A 17,370-nucleotide genomic window follows, 5' to 3' on the forward strand; every position below is an offset into this window, starting at 1 on the left:
AGTATTCCCTCTGGCCGCCTGCAGAGCCACAGATCAAAGCACTGAAGGTGCAGGTAGATGCGCAAAGCTAATATGCCAAGGTCTGCGCTACCCCGCTATGAGTTGCCAGTGAGCCATTTCACCAGGGTTATTGGTCAGAGGCGCTGGAGAGCCAAAACGGCTTAGGAACGCACTGAGGGTTTCCATTACACCCCAGCAGGCATTAAGAGAACCCTCATCATAGCGTGTGAAGAAAAAGGTACGCTTCCTCCAGAACGTGCCTCACTGAGCTGAAGCCTGTCAATTAATGAAAGAAGTTCTCATTTTTCAAATCTGGTCCATCAATACAGCACCGACCTCATGGCTTTTTACACTCGCATACGATACAGGGCAGTCATACTGCTCTTGATTGATAAGTAGATCACACTCAGAGATCCCTTTGTCACTACGTAGCTCTGGCGAAAACCATTTGGTGACAAGGTAAGGCTCGTTAGTCCGTGTAGATACCAACCTGTTTGTAGCTCATTAATTATCAAGAAGTTGATTGTTTCATTATGAAAATAGACAAAGTTGTGGATTTGTAATACGTTAATAACCAATGAATCATTAAAGACTCTATAAATCTAATTTTTGTCTAAATGTTAAACCTGCTTGGTTGGTGTTTCCAGTGTGATTTAATTAAATCTAGGTTGAAAAGCTAAATCCTTGCTTCTAGCCAGAAAGCTAGAGGTTTAAATATCGTTATTAATATTTTCGGGAGATAATTTCACCCTGGTGTTTTGTTTTTTGTTTTTTCCAAAAAAGTAGCCTTGAAGCTGAAAAAGGTTTGGCACACCTGATATAGAGAAAAACACAACAATCTCATGACAAAGCACAAGACATTAGGAACAGCTCCCTTTTAACAGGAAGACCCCTTCTGTGTCTGCTTGAGCTGAGGTTGGACAGAGACCAAAAACAAATGGGTAGACATTTGATAACAAGCTAATCAGCAGGATGCAGACTCTATACTACTGTTGAAGTCAGAAATCATAGTTTTTGCATTTTTGTTCCAAAAAGATTTTACTTTGAGATAGCAATGTTTTGAAACTCATGTCCGTTTACATGGAAATGTTGGAAATGTGGACAATGGTGAAGTTAGCATGTTGGGCCACTAGTGGGTGCTGTTTGTTTTTATAATGAAACCACACACACTAAAACAATACTCTATGAACAGTGACGCTGACATTTGTATGGACAGACGACCAAGTTGCAGGATGGCCATTACAGTGACACTCACATGTGCAGAGGAAGTATTTACTACAGCGTGGTAGCAGCGTTATCGCCATCTCCACGTCTAACGGCACTGTTTCCACGGACACAATGTCAGAAGCCGCTTGCAAATAGTTGCATTTTCAGTGTCTCAGAGCTACAAAGTTCTGTAAACAGACACTAAAACCGTAATACAACTCATTTGAAAATGTACACCTGACCTCAATGGGGGCAGAAGGCTCTGTTTACAAACTTCTATCACCCCAGATTGTACAATGAGAAAGAGAGCAAGAGAGAACGCAATGCAAAACCAACTGAACACTTTCCAAAATTTTATTCAGAACTACAATAGCCTTTTCTAGAAGTAGCAAATGCATGTATTAATAAAGAAGTGGAGATGTCAAGTGTACTTCAGAAAAATTACATTTACTTACCAAATGTGTCCAGGTGAGCAGCAGAGCCCATGTACGTATACGTTAACCGGTGTATTTCAGACATATAATGACACATAATGCACTTTCGCAGCAGTCAGCGCGATTGCACCGAGGCCTGCCGTTTTTCTTTATCTTGACAAGGAGACACCCCGCAATCTATTCAGTTTATCAGCCAATCCAAATTAAACAAATCTCACCACAGCTTGTGCCTGTCCTCTGGCGTTCCATTCATTAATTAGACGTCTAAAAATATCAAACCCCTCCAAGACTTAATTAACCCATCGACTCCATTTGGTGGATGGCGTACGCCTGCCTTTGGAGGGGAGATGAATGACTTTTTATCCGTGTGTGTGTGTTTCAACGTGTACGTCACAGTTGAGTGTGCATTTCCAACAGAAGGCAGCACAGTGAGGATGTGTTTTTAATTTGTGCATGCCTGTCTTTGCCATAATAGTTTTTTGTTCTTTTTTACTTTTTGGAGAGAATTTTATTAGTTTTGAATTGTATATTCACCAGATAACAACATTTCCATGTTGGGACAGTACAATGATCCAATGATTCCTGATACACAAACTGAAGAGACGAACCTTGTGTATGTCACAAGCTTTCTCCCATGCTAATTCCACAACATGATTAATGTAAAAGTCAGAGTTTGCTGTGACTCAGTATTTTCCTCTAATAATAAAAAAAAAAAAAATTTAATGAGTCATCATGCAGCAGATTGTTTTGATTTTATTTGACATTTTTAGAATGACTTGCATGGATTCCTGTGAATTACTGGCTGTACAGAGATCCTATGCTATACTCATCCATACTATACTATACTATACTACACTAATAATACATTTTATTTGAAGGTGCCTTTGCTAACATTCAAGGACACTGTACAATCACGCATTTGCAGCAGTGCAGTAAAAACAACACTGAGAAATTGACATCAGTGGGTAATAATCAGTTTTGAAAAGATGTTTTGAGTTGACATCTGAAGTGGGGGAATGAGTCCAAGGCTTCTCAGTTGAGGAGGCAGTGAGATCCAGAGATGAGAAACAGAGCGGCTGAATGCTCTGGTCTCCATGATGGTGAGATGGGCAGAGGGGACAGACAGGCAAATGCAGGAAGAGGATCTAAGGGAACGGGAGGGAGTGGAAACGTAGAGGAGGTCAGCCAGATATGGCGGGGCAAGGTTGTGAATGACCTTGAATGTGAGGAGGAAGATTTTGAATTGGATGCAGAACTGAACCAGGAGCCAGTGGAGCTGCTGGAGGACTGGAGTGATGTGGTGGATGGAGGGAGTGTGAGCTGAATTCGGGACCAATTGACGTTCATAGAGGGATCTGTGAGGGAGACTGAAGAGGAGAGAGTTACAGTAATCCAGATGGGAAGTGACAGGGCTGGGGACTATGATGGCGGCAATGTGGGGGGGGGGGGGGTAAGGGAGGGGTGGAGAGCGTTGATGTTTGGTAGATAGAAGTAGGCAGACCGGGTAACGTTATAGAGATGAGACTGGAAGGACAGAGTGTTGTCAACGATGACCCCCAAACTCAACCTGGGGGAAGGGTGAAACAGAGGAGTTATAAAGTATACAACTATACTATACTATACTATACTATACTATACTATTTGTCTGAGAATATGCATTCGGTATTTCCAAAGGGTATATTTAACTGTTGCCTGCTTTGTACAATCCAAATAAATAACAATACATTTGAATAGGTTTGTCTGTGTACAAATTGTCAGTACCCAAATAAAGAAGGATTTCTGTTGTTATTTTTGTTTGAATTACAATCACATTTCAGTGGGGGTTTTTTCTGACAGAGGTCAATTTGCAGAAAACAATTAGAGTCATGACTGTGACACATCAGTGACATTTGGTCTCCTTCTGACATTTGCCACAGACTGTGAGCTGCCACATACTTCGTTGTGAACATGTTCACAGTGAGGGAAGTCAATCACTGGTAGAAGAAATGTCAAATTCCACATTTGTCCAATATTGTTTCAAACAGTAGTGATTTGTGGCAGTTTTTATGAACACTTGACTGATAAAAATACGGAGGAAGTCAGAAAAGGTTGGTTTTATCTCCCTTTGGTGCTGATAAATGTGTTAAAATGACAGATGGATATAGCATCGGTGAGTCAACTTCAACTACCACAGGAAATGTCATGATTACTAACATTTCCCTGTTTTATGAGTGGAGATCTTTGAATGTGCAGATTTGTGACAAAAACTAGTGGAGAAAGTCCACAGAGGTCAGTTTGAAAAACAGATAAATAGGAAAATTAAGCTTGACGTGTTTGACTGTTGAGGATATCTGCATATAGTAATAAGAATATCAGAAATCCTGGCTAATCAAAGAAAATCGTGTGATGCATTTCGATATACTAGTGCCTCAAGTAGTGAATGTGAGTGTGATTATCTGTCTCTCTGTGATGGACTGGTGACCGTCCAGGGCGTCTCCTGCCATCGTCCGTAGTCAGCTGGGATCAGCTCCAGCAACCAAGATCCTGGATAGAGCTGTCGGGAAGATGGTTGGATTGACTTGATCTGAAGTTGTGAACACAAATATTCAAGTTTCCCGTACTCGGTTTGAATCAATAAAGATGATTAAATTGTTTGAAGAATTTCAAGGGAATCTTCAAATGGGTTGCGTTGGATTAAAGCACCAGATTTTAAGTGCAGGGAGCAGAGAAAATATGCTTTTTTTTCTCCCATATTTTTGTCATTACAGCAGCTCACAAGACAATGATTCATCACACATTTGTATCAAGCATTGTAAAGCCAACTGATGGAAATTTTAAGTTTTCATGACTGCACGCTTCACTTATTGGTTATATTTTGATAATTACACCATTTGATAAGAATAAAGCCAGGAAGCAACTATTAATAATGTCATTGGAGGGTTGATGTATTTCTTTGTTATTTAGGAAAAACATTTTTTTGACGTGAATCTTTAAATTGACTGTTGTAGAAGCATGTCCCCATAAGCCTTTCATTGTCGTGTGTGTGTAACCAAGCGCAAGCGAAAGAAAAGGAATGCTACCGTGTGTAATGAGCTTGTGAACAATCATCACTATTATGTTACACGAGTGGGTGAACTTATTCCAGCAGAGTTTAATAAGCTTCATCGCCATCTTTAACACAGGAACCGATTAGGATCCTATAATAACCCTGATGTGCGTGTTGTCGTGTAATGGCAAGTACTGTACTGGAGTCATGGGTGGTGGTGGGGGGAGGGGGGGGGGGGGGGGTTCCGCAATGTGGTCGTGATTCACAAAAGAACTCAGTCGCACAGTAAATGAATTTATTGCACTCTTGATTCCAATAAGGGAATTGTCTGCCTGAGCAGAGCTTATAAGACCAAAGGGCATTAACCTTCACTGCAGGATGCCGTATTTGTCTTCCTGCTCATCCCACATTCAACATTTAAGACTGCCTCAGTGTTTCTTGTTCTGGGGAGAAATATTCACTCCATGTACAATAAAGACAGACAGGAAGTGCAAGTGAGACACCCTGTTCTCACTGGGAATGGGATAATGGCCTTGCTGACGTCCATATACTCAATTACCTGCTTTAACGAGTGGAGGAAAATTGCGACACGCACGCCGCCTGGCTTGTTTTGACGGCAGCTTTCCACCTGCGAGAGCTGAGATATCACGGCGACCAAAGATGGCTCCTTTTTACTCCAGTCCCGGGCTTTTCTTATGCCCGTAATTATGATTAACTGCCCAGGCAAATTCACAGCAGCCTTTCAATCAAGCTCTTTAGCCGTCTGTAAATCGGCCAAACCACAGAAAAGCTTGCACACTGAGCAGCTGTCGAAGCTGTGTGAAGGCTGTAATGTGTGTTGACTCATCAAGAAAGCGGTTCTGTGGCACTCAATGGACTGAATGAACTGGGGGGGGGGACTAATTTTATTGCCCAGAGAAGGGGTGTGGTTGGTAATGTTTTCACAACAAAGAGGGGGGAATCAAATAGATGCTTTGTTGTCAATGACAAAGCTTCAGGTCAACTTTGAGAGCTCAACCTTTTTTTTTCTTTTTTTTAAGTGCAGCAAGTGCAGCAATTGAACTGTTGATATACAAACTGAGTGAGTTTTGTAAAAGTTTTTCAGCACAGTGACACACAGTTGTCTGTGGGGCTAAGTTAGCCCAGTTGGAGCTCAATGAGTGTCGTGTAAGTGTAATCATCTATAAATATAATTATTTCATTTGCTATATTTATACATTTGCTATATTTATGCTTTTCTAGATCATTCCACGTGCTTTACAAAATCCTTTGTAAAGCACGTGGTGAAAGTTGTGATTTCCCTGTTTACATGGAGACAGTGAAAATTGGGTTTTCCAAAAATGTTGCACTGTTAGAAGTCGTCTTCGCTTCAGTATATTATTGGACAGCTACAGCCACAGAATGGTAATGCCCCATTTATACTGACTGTGAAACTGGTTGGTTTTCTCACTTCTTAAAGAGTCATGTTGTGTTGTTCTCTTCTTCCCAATATCCTGCACATTTCCCTTTGAACTGCTTGCATTTTGCTCCCAATGATTTGTAATAGCATATAACATGGGAAAACATCATGTATAGTTCACATTGCAAGAGAGCTGTCGGATCACACACAACATTTGAGGTAGAAACATTTGGAAATGCAGTGCACATGTTATAACTTGTACCAACTAGAATACCATATATAGACATGGACAACAGTGATGTGTGACTTGTTAAACCAAATATAAAGTGTCTTTTTATCTTACCTCTAATGGGGTGGAGAAGTGGAGAAGCAGCTAAATGAACACATTTTTCTATTGACATGTCAAGTGGTCAGAAAGAACCACTTCAATCGTCTATTAAATGAATTAATATGCATCTATTGGTATGCGGTTTATAAAATAAAGGTATCTCACAGTTGCATTCACAGCATATCATGTAAAGTGTACAAAGCTGTAGTTGTGCAGTGGTGCAAAAACAAAACCAATACAAAAAAGTGGAAATGTCTATATATTTAAAAATTTAAAATTAAGATTGTTGCGGATATTAAGGAGTACAATTATGAACCAAATGCAGCCAAGTTGTACTAATTACCAGAATATTATAGAGAAATCCAACCAGCGAGCCACCGCCCATTCACTCTTCTAATAACACTTTATAACTACAATACTGTACCTTTAATATACATGCAAAATTGCATCGATGTGATTTCAAGTTACGCGAAAGCAACATCAGGACAAGCTGGCAGTTTGAACTCGCCAGATAAATACTTTTAGAACAACTTGTAAAACTATGCAGTTTGCTTGTTTTACAACCGATGTATTCCGTGTCCTTGTCCTTGCAACCAGGTGCCCCAGGATGAGTGGGGAGGCTATCCTGGTGGTGGAAAGGATGATGAGATCCCTTGTCGCCGGATGCGGAGCAGCAGCTACGTTAAAGCCATGGGGGACGAAGAGAGCGGAGAGTCAGACTCCAGCCCCAAGACATCGCCTCAGAAGTCAGTGCGGCCGGACGCGCTCGTCAAGGCCATCATCAGACCCAGGGACCTGCTGGACTCCCAGAGGTATGACGCAACAAGTTTCATTAACATGGTTCATATTTGACAGTTTTTTAGGGGGTTTACTTTTTAAGCTTGTTATTTTTCTTTCTGTATTCAATTTGCCTTGAGTGTTGCATGAGGCAAATGCTTTTAATTTATTACAAAATGATTCCAAATTTGTTTAATCATGTGATGAAAATAATACACACATACACACACACTTTTTTATTTATTCATTTATTAGTTATGCGATAGCCGTGCAGGGACAATGATGCTGAGGATGAAGCTGCCATGGAGACGATATTTTAAAATGATCCGCTGTTGCAACCCATAACTGGAAGATTCTGAAAGTATAACAGTCTGAAAAGAAATCAAGCCGCTATAGAAATCTCTCAGCTTGCACATCTATCATGATGCACTGCAAAGATACATGCTTTGAAAGTCCTGGGCTCGGCCCACTGACAGGCCTTTGGTCCACGTTAGATTCACACATCAATCTGACTTCAATCGCAAGAAAACCCCAACTTAATTTTGGAACTGACTGGGTCTACTCGTTTATTTCATTTTGTTCGAACTAATTGCTGCATTAGTGAGGCCCATTTGTCGACACAGAAACGTTCCTATCAGAACGAAGTGTGACAAAGTGTGATACCTCTTTTGCGTGACAACTAATTCTAATAAAAACGCTTAGTTTTTTTGTTTTCTTTTCAGAAAATGTTTACGTTTGTACAGTAATGTTTTGAAAACTCAGTCTGTTTTACACAGAGGTGGCAGAAAACAGTGTAGTTTTCATGTTGGGCCGCGACTGGGTGCTGTCTTTGCAATGAAACCACACACATTTAACACTTTTAAACATTCACAATCGCGGAGTACACAGACATTCGTATGGATAGACGACCAAGGTAGCAGCTTTTCCACCACCTACACATTTTCCACAAAGTTGTGTTTTCTCCCATTTACACGGTGACAGAGCAATTTCTAATAAGCCATTTTCAAAAAGTTGTGTTTTCGACAACCGTTACAACACACACTAACAAAATAAGCAGACACCCAAAAGACACTGAAAATTTTTCTTTTTCAATTGAAAACATTGTTGTGTAAACAGACCGTCGAGAAGGGAGACGTTTGCGATCCAACCGGGGGAACCTGAAATTTCCAGTGCCCACACTGAATGTCAACACGACATTTCATTTGTGTACCTCCAAAATCTGATCACAAGTCTCAGCTCTTTGGATGTTTGTTTGAAGTTATATTTCATATTTGTTCATGTGGAATCCCTGTTGAGTCTTTTCGTGTTTCATATCTATAATAACCCCATCACTGCATCATTTAATAAATAAGTCTTGTAATCTTAAGAATTCCTTGATGGTTATTGGGATCAGCTGCAGGAAAATATTTCCATGCGTTCTTCTGGGATCGGAACGACTGAATGAGGAGGAAATAGAGGACTTTTGTTTTGGGGACACTGCATTGGAAGCAAACACTCGAAAGAGGATTACATGATGAGGCAATCTAAAGACAATGTCACACGGAAAAGAAAGCAATCATCTACGTTATGTAGAGATGCGAGAGGAGCCACAATGATTATAGCATTAACAAATCCATTAGATCAGAGAGAATTGAGATAACAGCCTTCACAGTGGGAAAATAAGCTAAAATAGTTTCACCCCCACTAGCATGAGAGCAGGGAAATCATTCAGTAATGGCGAGCTTTGTCCCCCAGAGGTTTCTGGTTGGGTTGTGTTATCGTCAACATGAATATTGAAATTATCCCCCTTAATGTTTTTATACGTATTAGACCAATCATAATAAAGCACAGCATTGATACACCACAAAGACAAAACAGTAAAGCTGTTCAGAGTGCCGTTCCTCCTTTTAGGCTCCATAATATGTTTTTTCCATTTTTCTTTTCGTTCTTCAAACATAGTGAGTGATAAACACAGACCACGCACAGGAATGGAACTTAAGAGTTTGTTTAATTGTGTTTTTTCTACTCAATAGTTCCATCTTCTTTGGATCCTGTGTTTTTTTTTAGTTTTTTTTTTACCCGATTAATGAAACTGTTCAAATTTAATTTATCTTCCTATTGTACTGGCTCTTGGGAATTGCTCTACTACGTCCAAATTCTAATAATGTGTGCAGCAGGTTATAGGTTGTACAAAAGGGTGCTGTGTTCTTTGTTTGAACAGAATGTGAAAACAGTAATTACAGCTCAGATCCACAATCCTTTTCTTTTAAATAATGTGACAATTTAGAAGGGGACTTGGAGCTGCTCTTTCAAAACACAGTGTTATATTTTTGTTCCGAGGTTGAATTTGAGAGTGCGGGTCTCCGGTAAAGACCTGATGCCGAGGGCCCGACTGGCTTTCATACAGACATCGTGTTTCCTTACATTAGAGACAAAAAAGATGAAAGAAGAATGCTTTCTGATCACTCTGCGATCTGAGGAAAACACTGAGGTAATGTTCGACCTGGGTTTTCATTTGGGTGCAGTACTTTTTGGGGAAATCCTTCGTAGGTGTCATTTTCTCCTCACAGGATCAGTTTGGTACTCGTCTTTGGTTGGATGCCAAAGTTATCACACTGTTTGAGTTTCAAATCTTCCAGTAATAAATGAAAGTAGCTGTGTTGGTGAAGAATCATAAAATGTATTTTATGATGCTTTATGAATGTATTATTTAACTATGAAACCTTACTCGACGCTGCAATACATACCACATACATTCAGTTACATTTAATTAAATGTGTACGATTGACATTATAATTTAAGTGAATTGCTGTGAGTAGTTATTGATTATTGGAGTTCTTTTTTCCTTTATTATAGCTCTTCTACTTGTAATTTATGGCAATTTAATGAATGAGTAGTTATACTCTAGTCCAATTTTTTCACTAATCTATCAACTTCAGCAATTTGGGGGCTTTTAACCTGAATGTCATGTTTAATATTAACTTTTACATTTGACGTGATGTTAATGGAATTCATCGTCTGATTTTTTATTTTTATTTTTTCTCAATTTGGAAATGTGTTCATGGATGTTGCCTCAAAAATCTTGAGTTGTCCAGTTTGACTGCACAGCTCACCGACTTGTGACACTTACAGTTTGTCCCTGCTGCCTTCATGTGATCGCTGGCTCACTGTTCCCACAGCACAGGGACCGTCTCAAAGTCACAGATCTGTTTGGTCGCAGCTCATCTGTGTTTGGTAAACCACTCAGAGCTGGGAGTTAAGTCGGGGCGGAGCTGAACTGACAGCTTCACAAATTGAGGGAACGCAAGACCAAGATATAAATAGATAAAACTAAACAATTACAAAGTTTATTTGTACCTGTTTGACTGTATATTAAATGAAAGCATTCCATATGTGTATGTGTGATGAACCAAAAATTACCATTTGGCATGATACAACTCATGTATGTTATGAGAGAGTTGGGGGGGGGGGGGGGGGGGGGGGGCTTCTTTCTCCCACACTTTAAAATCCCCTGTTGTGATTAATTTTGCGACTGAGCAGCCTCTTTTCCTCAGCCGGACTACTGCAACTTCGGCATAAATCACTCACTGTGCATGTACAGCCGACAGACTGCAGAAGCCAAAAGGCACATAATCTGTCATCAGCTGTAGACATTATGCAAAGACGACCTTGTGCCTGACCTCCGTGTGGAGTTTGGCTTGTGACAGGCTCGGAGCCGCAGTCTGCAATCTCAGACGGCCCAGAGTTAAGAGACGGAAAACACACAGTGACGAGCACTGATGATTGCCTCACTCCTTCCGTTCTGTCCTCGTCTCGCACTTTTCACACTGCTGACCCTCATTTCCATACAGCGGAGGGTTTTGAATTGCGCCGCTGTCACACCGAATCCATTTTTCTGTTGAAACATGGAAACCGCTGTGGGCAACACCCACACAACCTGCTAATACGCATCGGCTCGCTGAACCTGACCACTATGACAACACGCATGTACACAAACTGGATTATCGTTTCTGGCAGAGTGTTTGTGATGTCTGCGTGCAGGATGGCAGAGATCCACAAATCAGCTTTTACTGTCAGATGGGCCCTTTTAAAGTCGACATAATGGGCCAAATATCCATCCCGTGGATATATAATGACAAACTGAACACTATGGATTGCCATCATGGAGGATGATAATGATATCTATCAAACAGGATGCAGTCATTTGGCCTCTTTAACAGCCCTTCCAGATTATGATGTAATTTATGAGCCTGCCACAATGAGCTATGAGATTTCTTTCCCACATCTTCCAAAGCTTTCACTCACTATCCATCCTGAAAAGCTGGAAACAGTGAATGATTTATGAGGATGCAACAGCAGGAAGGACTATCAGTTGCAGTTATTGTACTCCGAGGCCCCTCTGAATAATGGCGCGCTCAGTGGTGAGAGCCAGTCTGCTGGGCTCTGCTGAAAGCCAAGTTATTGACCAGCATGGATCAGGCTGTGCAGCCTGCCTCGGACTCCATTGACAGCAGCAGCAGCGTTATTGAGTCTGCAGGAGAGGGTTGTTTGGTGCATTCATTTCAAACGCCGGGAGTGTCCCCAAGAGTGTCATTACTGAAGAGTCCTGATACTCCTGTGAACTCTTGCTAAAGCGAGCTGTAATGTGGTCTCATATCTTTTTGATTGCTATAATTTGTGATTGATTCAGTGCAGCTATTACATCATTTAGTCAGCTGGTTGATAATACTGGTTGACAAAAGTTAACCAAATGCAGAGATATAGGAGGGGAGCATTAAAACTTTAGATGTACTGTGATGTGGTTATATGTTGATCCACTTTGTGTGGCGCATTCATTCCTTATGTAATCAATGCAATTGTATTGCATAAGGTATGCCCGTACCTTTCCTAATTAAACTGCTCCAAAAGATTTCAATTGCTGTAAATTTTGTCTTGAGAGTTGCTGTCATGCTGCATCACCTGAGATTAAGCCCGTTTTAAAAGTATTTAAATCTCTAATAGCAGCAACCAAAGTAGTAATCTTTCTTCTTCCTTCCAAATAAACATCATTGTGCACAAATCATGAGGCAAAGCATATAATGATAAAACAAAAAACGATATATATACAGCATTGTAATAATGATTTACACGTATATAAAGTGTGAATATGAATAGGAGTGCAGATGTTTCTCAGTAATTTACAAAACATCCAAGTGAAATAAAATGTTTAACCTAATGGCAAATACTTCTTCTTTACATTTACTTGCTACTGATTTGAAGTAGTGGAGTTCCATCATAACTTACCAAAGGAGAATTATTCGTAAACTGACAGGGAGAAGAATCAGAAACAGCTGAGACAAACTACAAACATGCAAACAGCAGCACACAGCTCTTACAAAGGGACACTCACTTGATTTCAGGCCGATAATTTACATCACGGGTACCTGTGATGCAGGTTAATGTTACTGGATTTACGGCTCGATATCTTTCATGCAGTTCTCAAGAGGAAGGAGCTGAGCCTAAACAAAGACATTGGATCGCCATTACGAGGGACCCAATCATAAAATTGCCAAGTCCAAGCAGAATATAAACTGGAAGTCATGACACTGTGGAGGCCTCCATTGTTGTTTTTGTTCACCGACTTGCACAGACGCAAAACTATTATCTGTGGTCATAGAAGGCGCCTCTTGCCCTCAGACTATCCAGAAACACGCCTGGGATCAGCTGTGGTTTGGCTTATTATCAATTTATAAGAGAGATGAAAACATAAATGCTTTTTGATGCTTGTGATTTGAAATGATCAATTTAAAAATAATAAAGTTTTATGAAAGATTAAATAATTATTTTAGACCTCTCTTTTTTTTAATGGCTTATTTGGATTAAGACCTGAACATAATTTATTTTAGACACATTTGTAAATAAATAAATAGTTCTACGTCTTGATTGTCTGCAGGGTACCAGTGACCTGCTCCTATTTCACTTTTACAAAGACTATTATCACACTAATTCTGACTTAAATATAGGACTTCCTTACAATATCACTGCCACCTTCCACTTTTTGTGGACTTCTGCATGCCGAGTCCACACCAGAGGTATGTGGCATGCGAGCACCACCTGACGCAAAAACCTTGTGCTATTCTGGCTCATTGAGCTTGTTGGGATGGAGTTGGATTGAATTCAGGATGGAGATGGTGTAGGGTGGATTTCATCTGCTCCCGTCTCAATTTGATGTCCCTCTGGGGGGGGGGGGGGGGGTGGCATTCACGTCGGCCAAACCCAAATTTGACAGCAGCGGCTCCCTGAAGCAAATCGTGTTAAAGCGAGAACGGCCTGTCAAGTCGCGTCACCTCCTTCCATCTTTCCCTCTCTCAAGCTCTCCGTCACTCCTGCAGATGACAGGGTCGCCCCTTTGTTCATCTCACCAATAAAGAATACATCACAGTAACAGACGGGGCTGCTGAGCTGGAGGAGCTGATGATGCACTCAAAGTGGAGACATCAGTGATTGTTTTAATTAATAATTGCTTACCTTGCCTCACCCCACTTCCGAATGGTTCCTGTGCCTTTAAATGAGCAACAGAACTGACAGACAGAGTTAGATTTTTCCCAGTGTACCTACATCCAAGTTAAGAAGGGAATAAATACAGCTTTAAAAAAGATATTATTTCATTTATGTTTGATTACAGCGGAGGCTCACTTTGTAGTTGTGTTGAATGGGGTTGTCTTCAAATAGAAAGGCTGACGGTTTGAGCCCTCGTCTTACCCTGAGAATGTTTGAAAGTGTCCTTGAGCAAGACACTATGGCCATTTTTACATTTTCAAGTGATTATGGCCAACTGTTTTTGCATTTAGGCAAAGACACATGAAATTCTCTTCACATGAAATTGTCATTGCAAGTTGTCATTGCAAGTTCACTGACAGCTTAGCTTTTTTAAAACGCGCAGATCTCGGTCTCTGTGTAAACAACTTTTCTGTAATTCATAGCACTGCACATGGGCATTATTGTTGCAGACAATAGTTTTTGTGGTGACTGACAACAGCAACAATAAACAGTAGCAGAGTGATTGTGTTCACTCTTGAATTTAACAGCACTTCTCAAACAAAGAGTTGTATACCACACCATTGTCTGCGTATGCGGAGAAACGGTTGTGATATATAGAAAATACAGATTATATGACCAAGGAAAAATTGTTTAAAGGAACTTGAATGTTTACACGAGGGGTTTTCAACCTGTGGCTCTCGGGACACTTGTGGCTCTTCAGCATCTCTGTAGCGGCAAAGCGGAAAAGAAAAAAGGGCGGAAAGGAAAAAAGAAAAAAAGTGTTACTCCAGCAAAAAACTGCTCGAACCAGTTGGAAACACAGAGCAGCTATAAATTGTTAAAATACCTAAGGAAACTAAAATGGCAAGGAAATCTTTGAAATAAACAAATCTTTCAAAAATGGCTACAAAAGCTTGTAAATATAGTGAAATACTAAGTTTTACTCTGAAGGTGCGTCAAGACCCTGCTGTTGCCACTGGTGTGTGTGAGTAAATGTGACTGCTTGTGTTGAGTGGGTTGAGATTACTTTAGCAAAGTAAATCTAGCATTAGACCAAAATCTAATTAGAATGAGTACATTTATTTGACTTATTCGTCAGGTCTGTCAGTGAAATAGCTTCCGTTCACTTCTATTGGGGAAGCTTTTTATTCTCTGCAGCAGGAGAACAGGGGATATATAGCTCAGGTGAAGGAGACTGCATCCCTTCATCCCCTCCAGCTGTGATAAACTGGATATAAACTGGATATAAACCACTTTTTTTTTTTCCTGTGATGGTCGAACATGCTTAAAAGCCATATTAATGATGATAAACTCAATAACGTGGTAAATTTCACCATTAGTCATTAGCATAATGGGACAATCAGTAATGGTTTGTCACTTTTAATAACTACGCTGGCACACATTCACACACTTGCACAGAAGAACATCATCCATTAACATGCGTTTCTTTGAATGACTCTGTGTCCAATCGCAGGAGCCGACCATTCAGCCCCCGTTTTTGGCAGGTTCCAAAATAGCTCACATTTGTTTGCCCCCCATCCATGATTAGCTTTTTGAGAGGCTACAATTAATCAGACTTAACACTGGCAAAGCAGTCAATAATTCCTGATTCAACATAATGTAATTACTCATTTAGATAGCGTCGTGGAAGAGTGTTTCTCCCTCAGATCCCAAGGTCAGAGCGGGATTCCAACCCATTGATTTTGCAGCGGCGTGGGACGTGTCATGAATAGTTAGGCTGCCTTTCAGTTTGCAAGTCTTTTCACACAGCCTCAATTATGACGGTGACGCCGAACACAATGGAAAATGTGTCAATTGTCTCCTGCTATCAGATTCTGTGCTTCAAATGATTGCAACCCTCTTGAAGTTTTGGCACATGGCTCGAACAAAACAAAAGGATTAGAAACTCCATTTTTAACTACTCAAGTTTTAGTGGCACCGTTATCAAGACTTACTCTCAGTTGATTTTCTGCAATCTACCGACGAACAACCCCAGAGAACATTTATCTCGTCTGATCAAGGCACTGGAGTGTTTTTTTCCCCATCAAAATTGAAATTAACTTCTGATTCTCATATTTTTGATGTAATTAGACTGCATGCCATCAAACTCACAAGATGATTATTTATCAGTGTATGCATTAAATATAATCAGTGGTGACGGGGCGGCGTGGCTCGGTTGGGAAAACGCTCGTCTTCCAATCGGAAGGTTGCACCTGCCCACATGCCAAGTTGCTCGCTATGGATTGACAGCGCCTTGCATGGCAGCAGGCTCCATTGGTGCGTGAATGTGTGTATGAATGCGCTTTGGGACTGCTCACATGGTTGAAAAGCACTATATAACTGAAATCCATTTACCATTTAATATATACTGACTGATATTGATGTTCATTTGTTGCTGCCTTAGAAAAGGGCAAACCCTGAGTTTTTAATTGCTCTTGGTTTTTATATTAACCATATTCTGAATGTCACTGCCCATAAATTAGATAAATGGTTCCTTTTCCCGCCCACTTTAGGGGGTCCTGTTAAAAATTACAGATTTTCTTTACCCATTGGAAGAGTACGTCCTCTCTCTCTCTTTTGGTAGCATAAAAGGCAGGAAGTAAGTACAAGTTTCCCATCATCCCTAGCATTAGCATTGGCGACAATGGAAGTGCACTAGGGCCAATCAGAAACATTAGAGGGAACTTATTGTGACATGATCTGATAAAGGACGACGCATTCTCAAAGAAGTCCCTCTACATCTCGACCTCTCTACAGGCAGGCATGGGTGAGGGAGTAATACACATTTTTGTATCAAAACTAGTGCACTTCTCTCTGATCTTATCAGCTGAAACTTAAAGAAAGGCAGAAAGGTTTTTTTTTTGTTTGTTTGTTTTTTTCATCAATTAACAAAATCTAATTAGGCTCACAGGGGAAAAGTGTGTGGATTATAATGTTTTTGTTGTGTGCACCATTTGATCATCAAGTGGTTGTGGACACTGTGTGTGTGTGTGTGTGTGTGTGTGTGTGTGTGTGTGTGTGTGTGTGTGTGTGTGTGTGTGTGTGTGTGTGTGTGTGTGTGTGTGTGTGTGTGTGTGTGTGTGTGTGTGTGTGTGTGTGTGTGTGTGTGTGTGTACTAACTCTATGATACACTCTTCATTTTGACACTCGTGTGTTTTTGTACGTTTCATTACAAGAACATCATCTTGACCCGGCAGGTTTTTTGGGTTGTTTTTTTTTTTCCTCCTGCCAACAAAAATCTAAATGTGACATCCTCCCTTTTATTCCCCATCACATAAAGGCCATCTCGGTCATATTGTATCACCCTAATGTTTGCAGCACTTTGGTGAAATGACTCCCAAGCAAACATTCAATGTGCCACCGATTCCATGCAGAGCTGATTCCATTGGACTCAGTGACGTCACATCCATCCCACCAACCCTTTTTACGGGACCCAGTAACTGTGTTTTCTCTTCTGCCCCACAGCTCTTACCGCCTGGATAAAATCAACAGTGACATGCGTAACTACATCACCAATTTTGCTGCAGACTTAAGGTGAATACAGTCTCCATCCCTCCCCTCCCCGTCTGAACGCTCTCCGTTGCTGCCATGTTGCAGTGGTCAGATGTTGGGGCCAGCTGGCTCGCCGCCCTGCTGACACACTCAATGTGGACGCCTCGCAGAGCAAACACTCAAGACCAGTCAATAAGAGGTCACCTGAGGC

General features: G+C 40.8%; 1 protein-coding gene across 1 annotated transcript in view; it reads left to right on the forward strand.

Moving 5' to 3' along the window:
• The window catches only part of dlgap2a (discs, large homolog-associated protein 2a), a gene marked incomplete at its 3' end in the record, with an annotated part of 190,273 nt that overhangs the window by 134,926 nt on the left and 37,977 nt on the right, over positions 1-17,370 (forward strand). Inside the window, exon 4 of the mRNA XM_080512483.1 lies at positions 6,990-7,204. Within this exon, the coding sequence (XP_080368609.1) occupies positions 6,990-7,204 (215 nt within the window). The remainder of the gene's footprint in view (positions 1-6,989; positions 7,205-17,370) is intronic.

This window comes from Blennius ocellaris (assembly GCF_963422515.1).
Source record: "Blennius ocellaris genome assembly, chromosome: 17".
Taxonomy (NCBI): Eukaryota; Metazoa; Chordata; class Actinopteri; order Blenniiformes; family Blenniidae; genus Blennius; species Blennius ocellaris.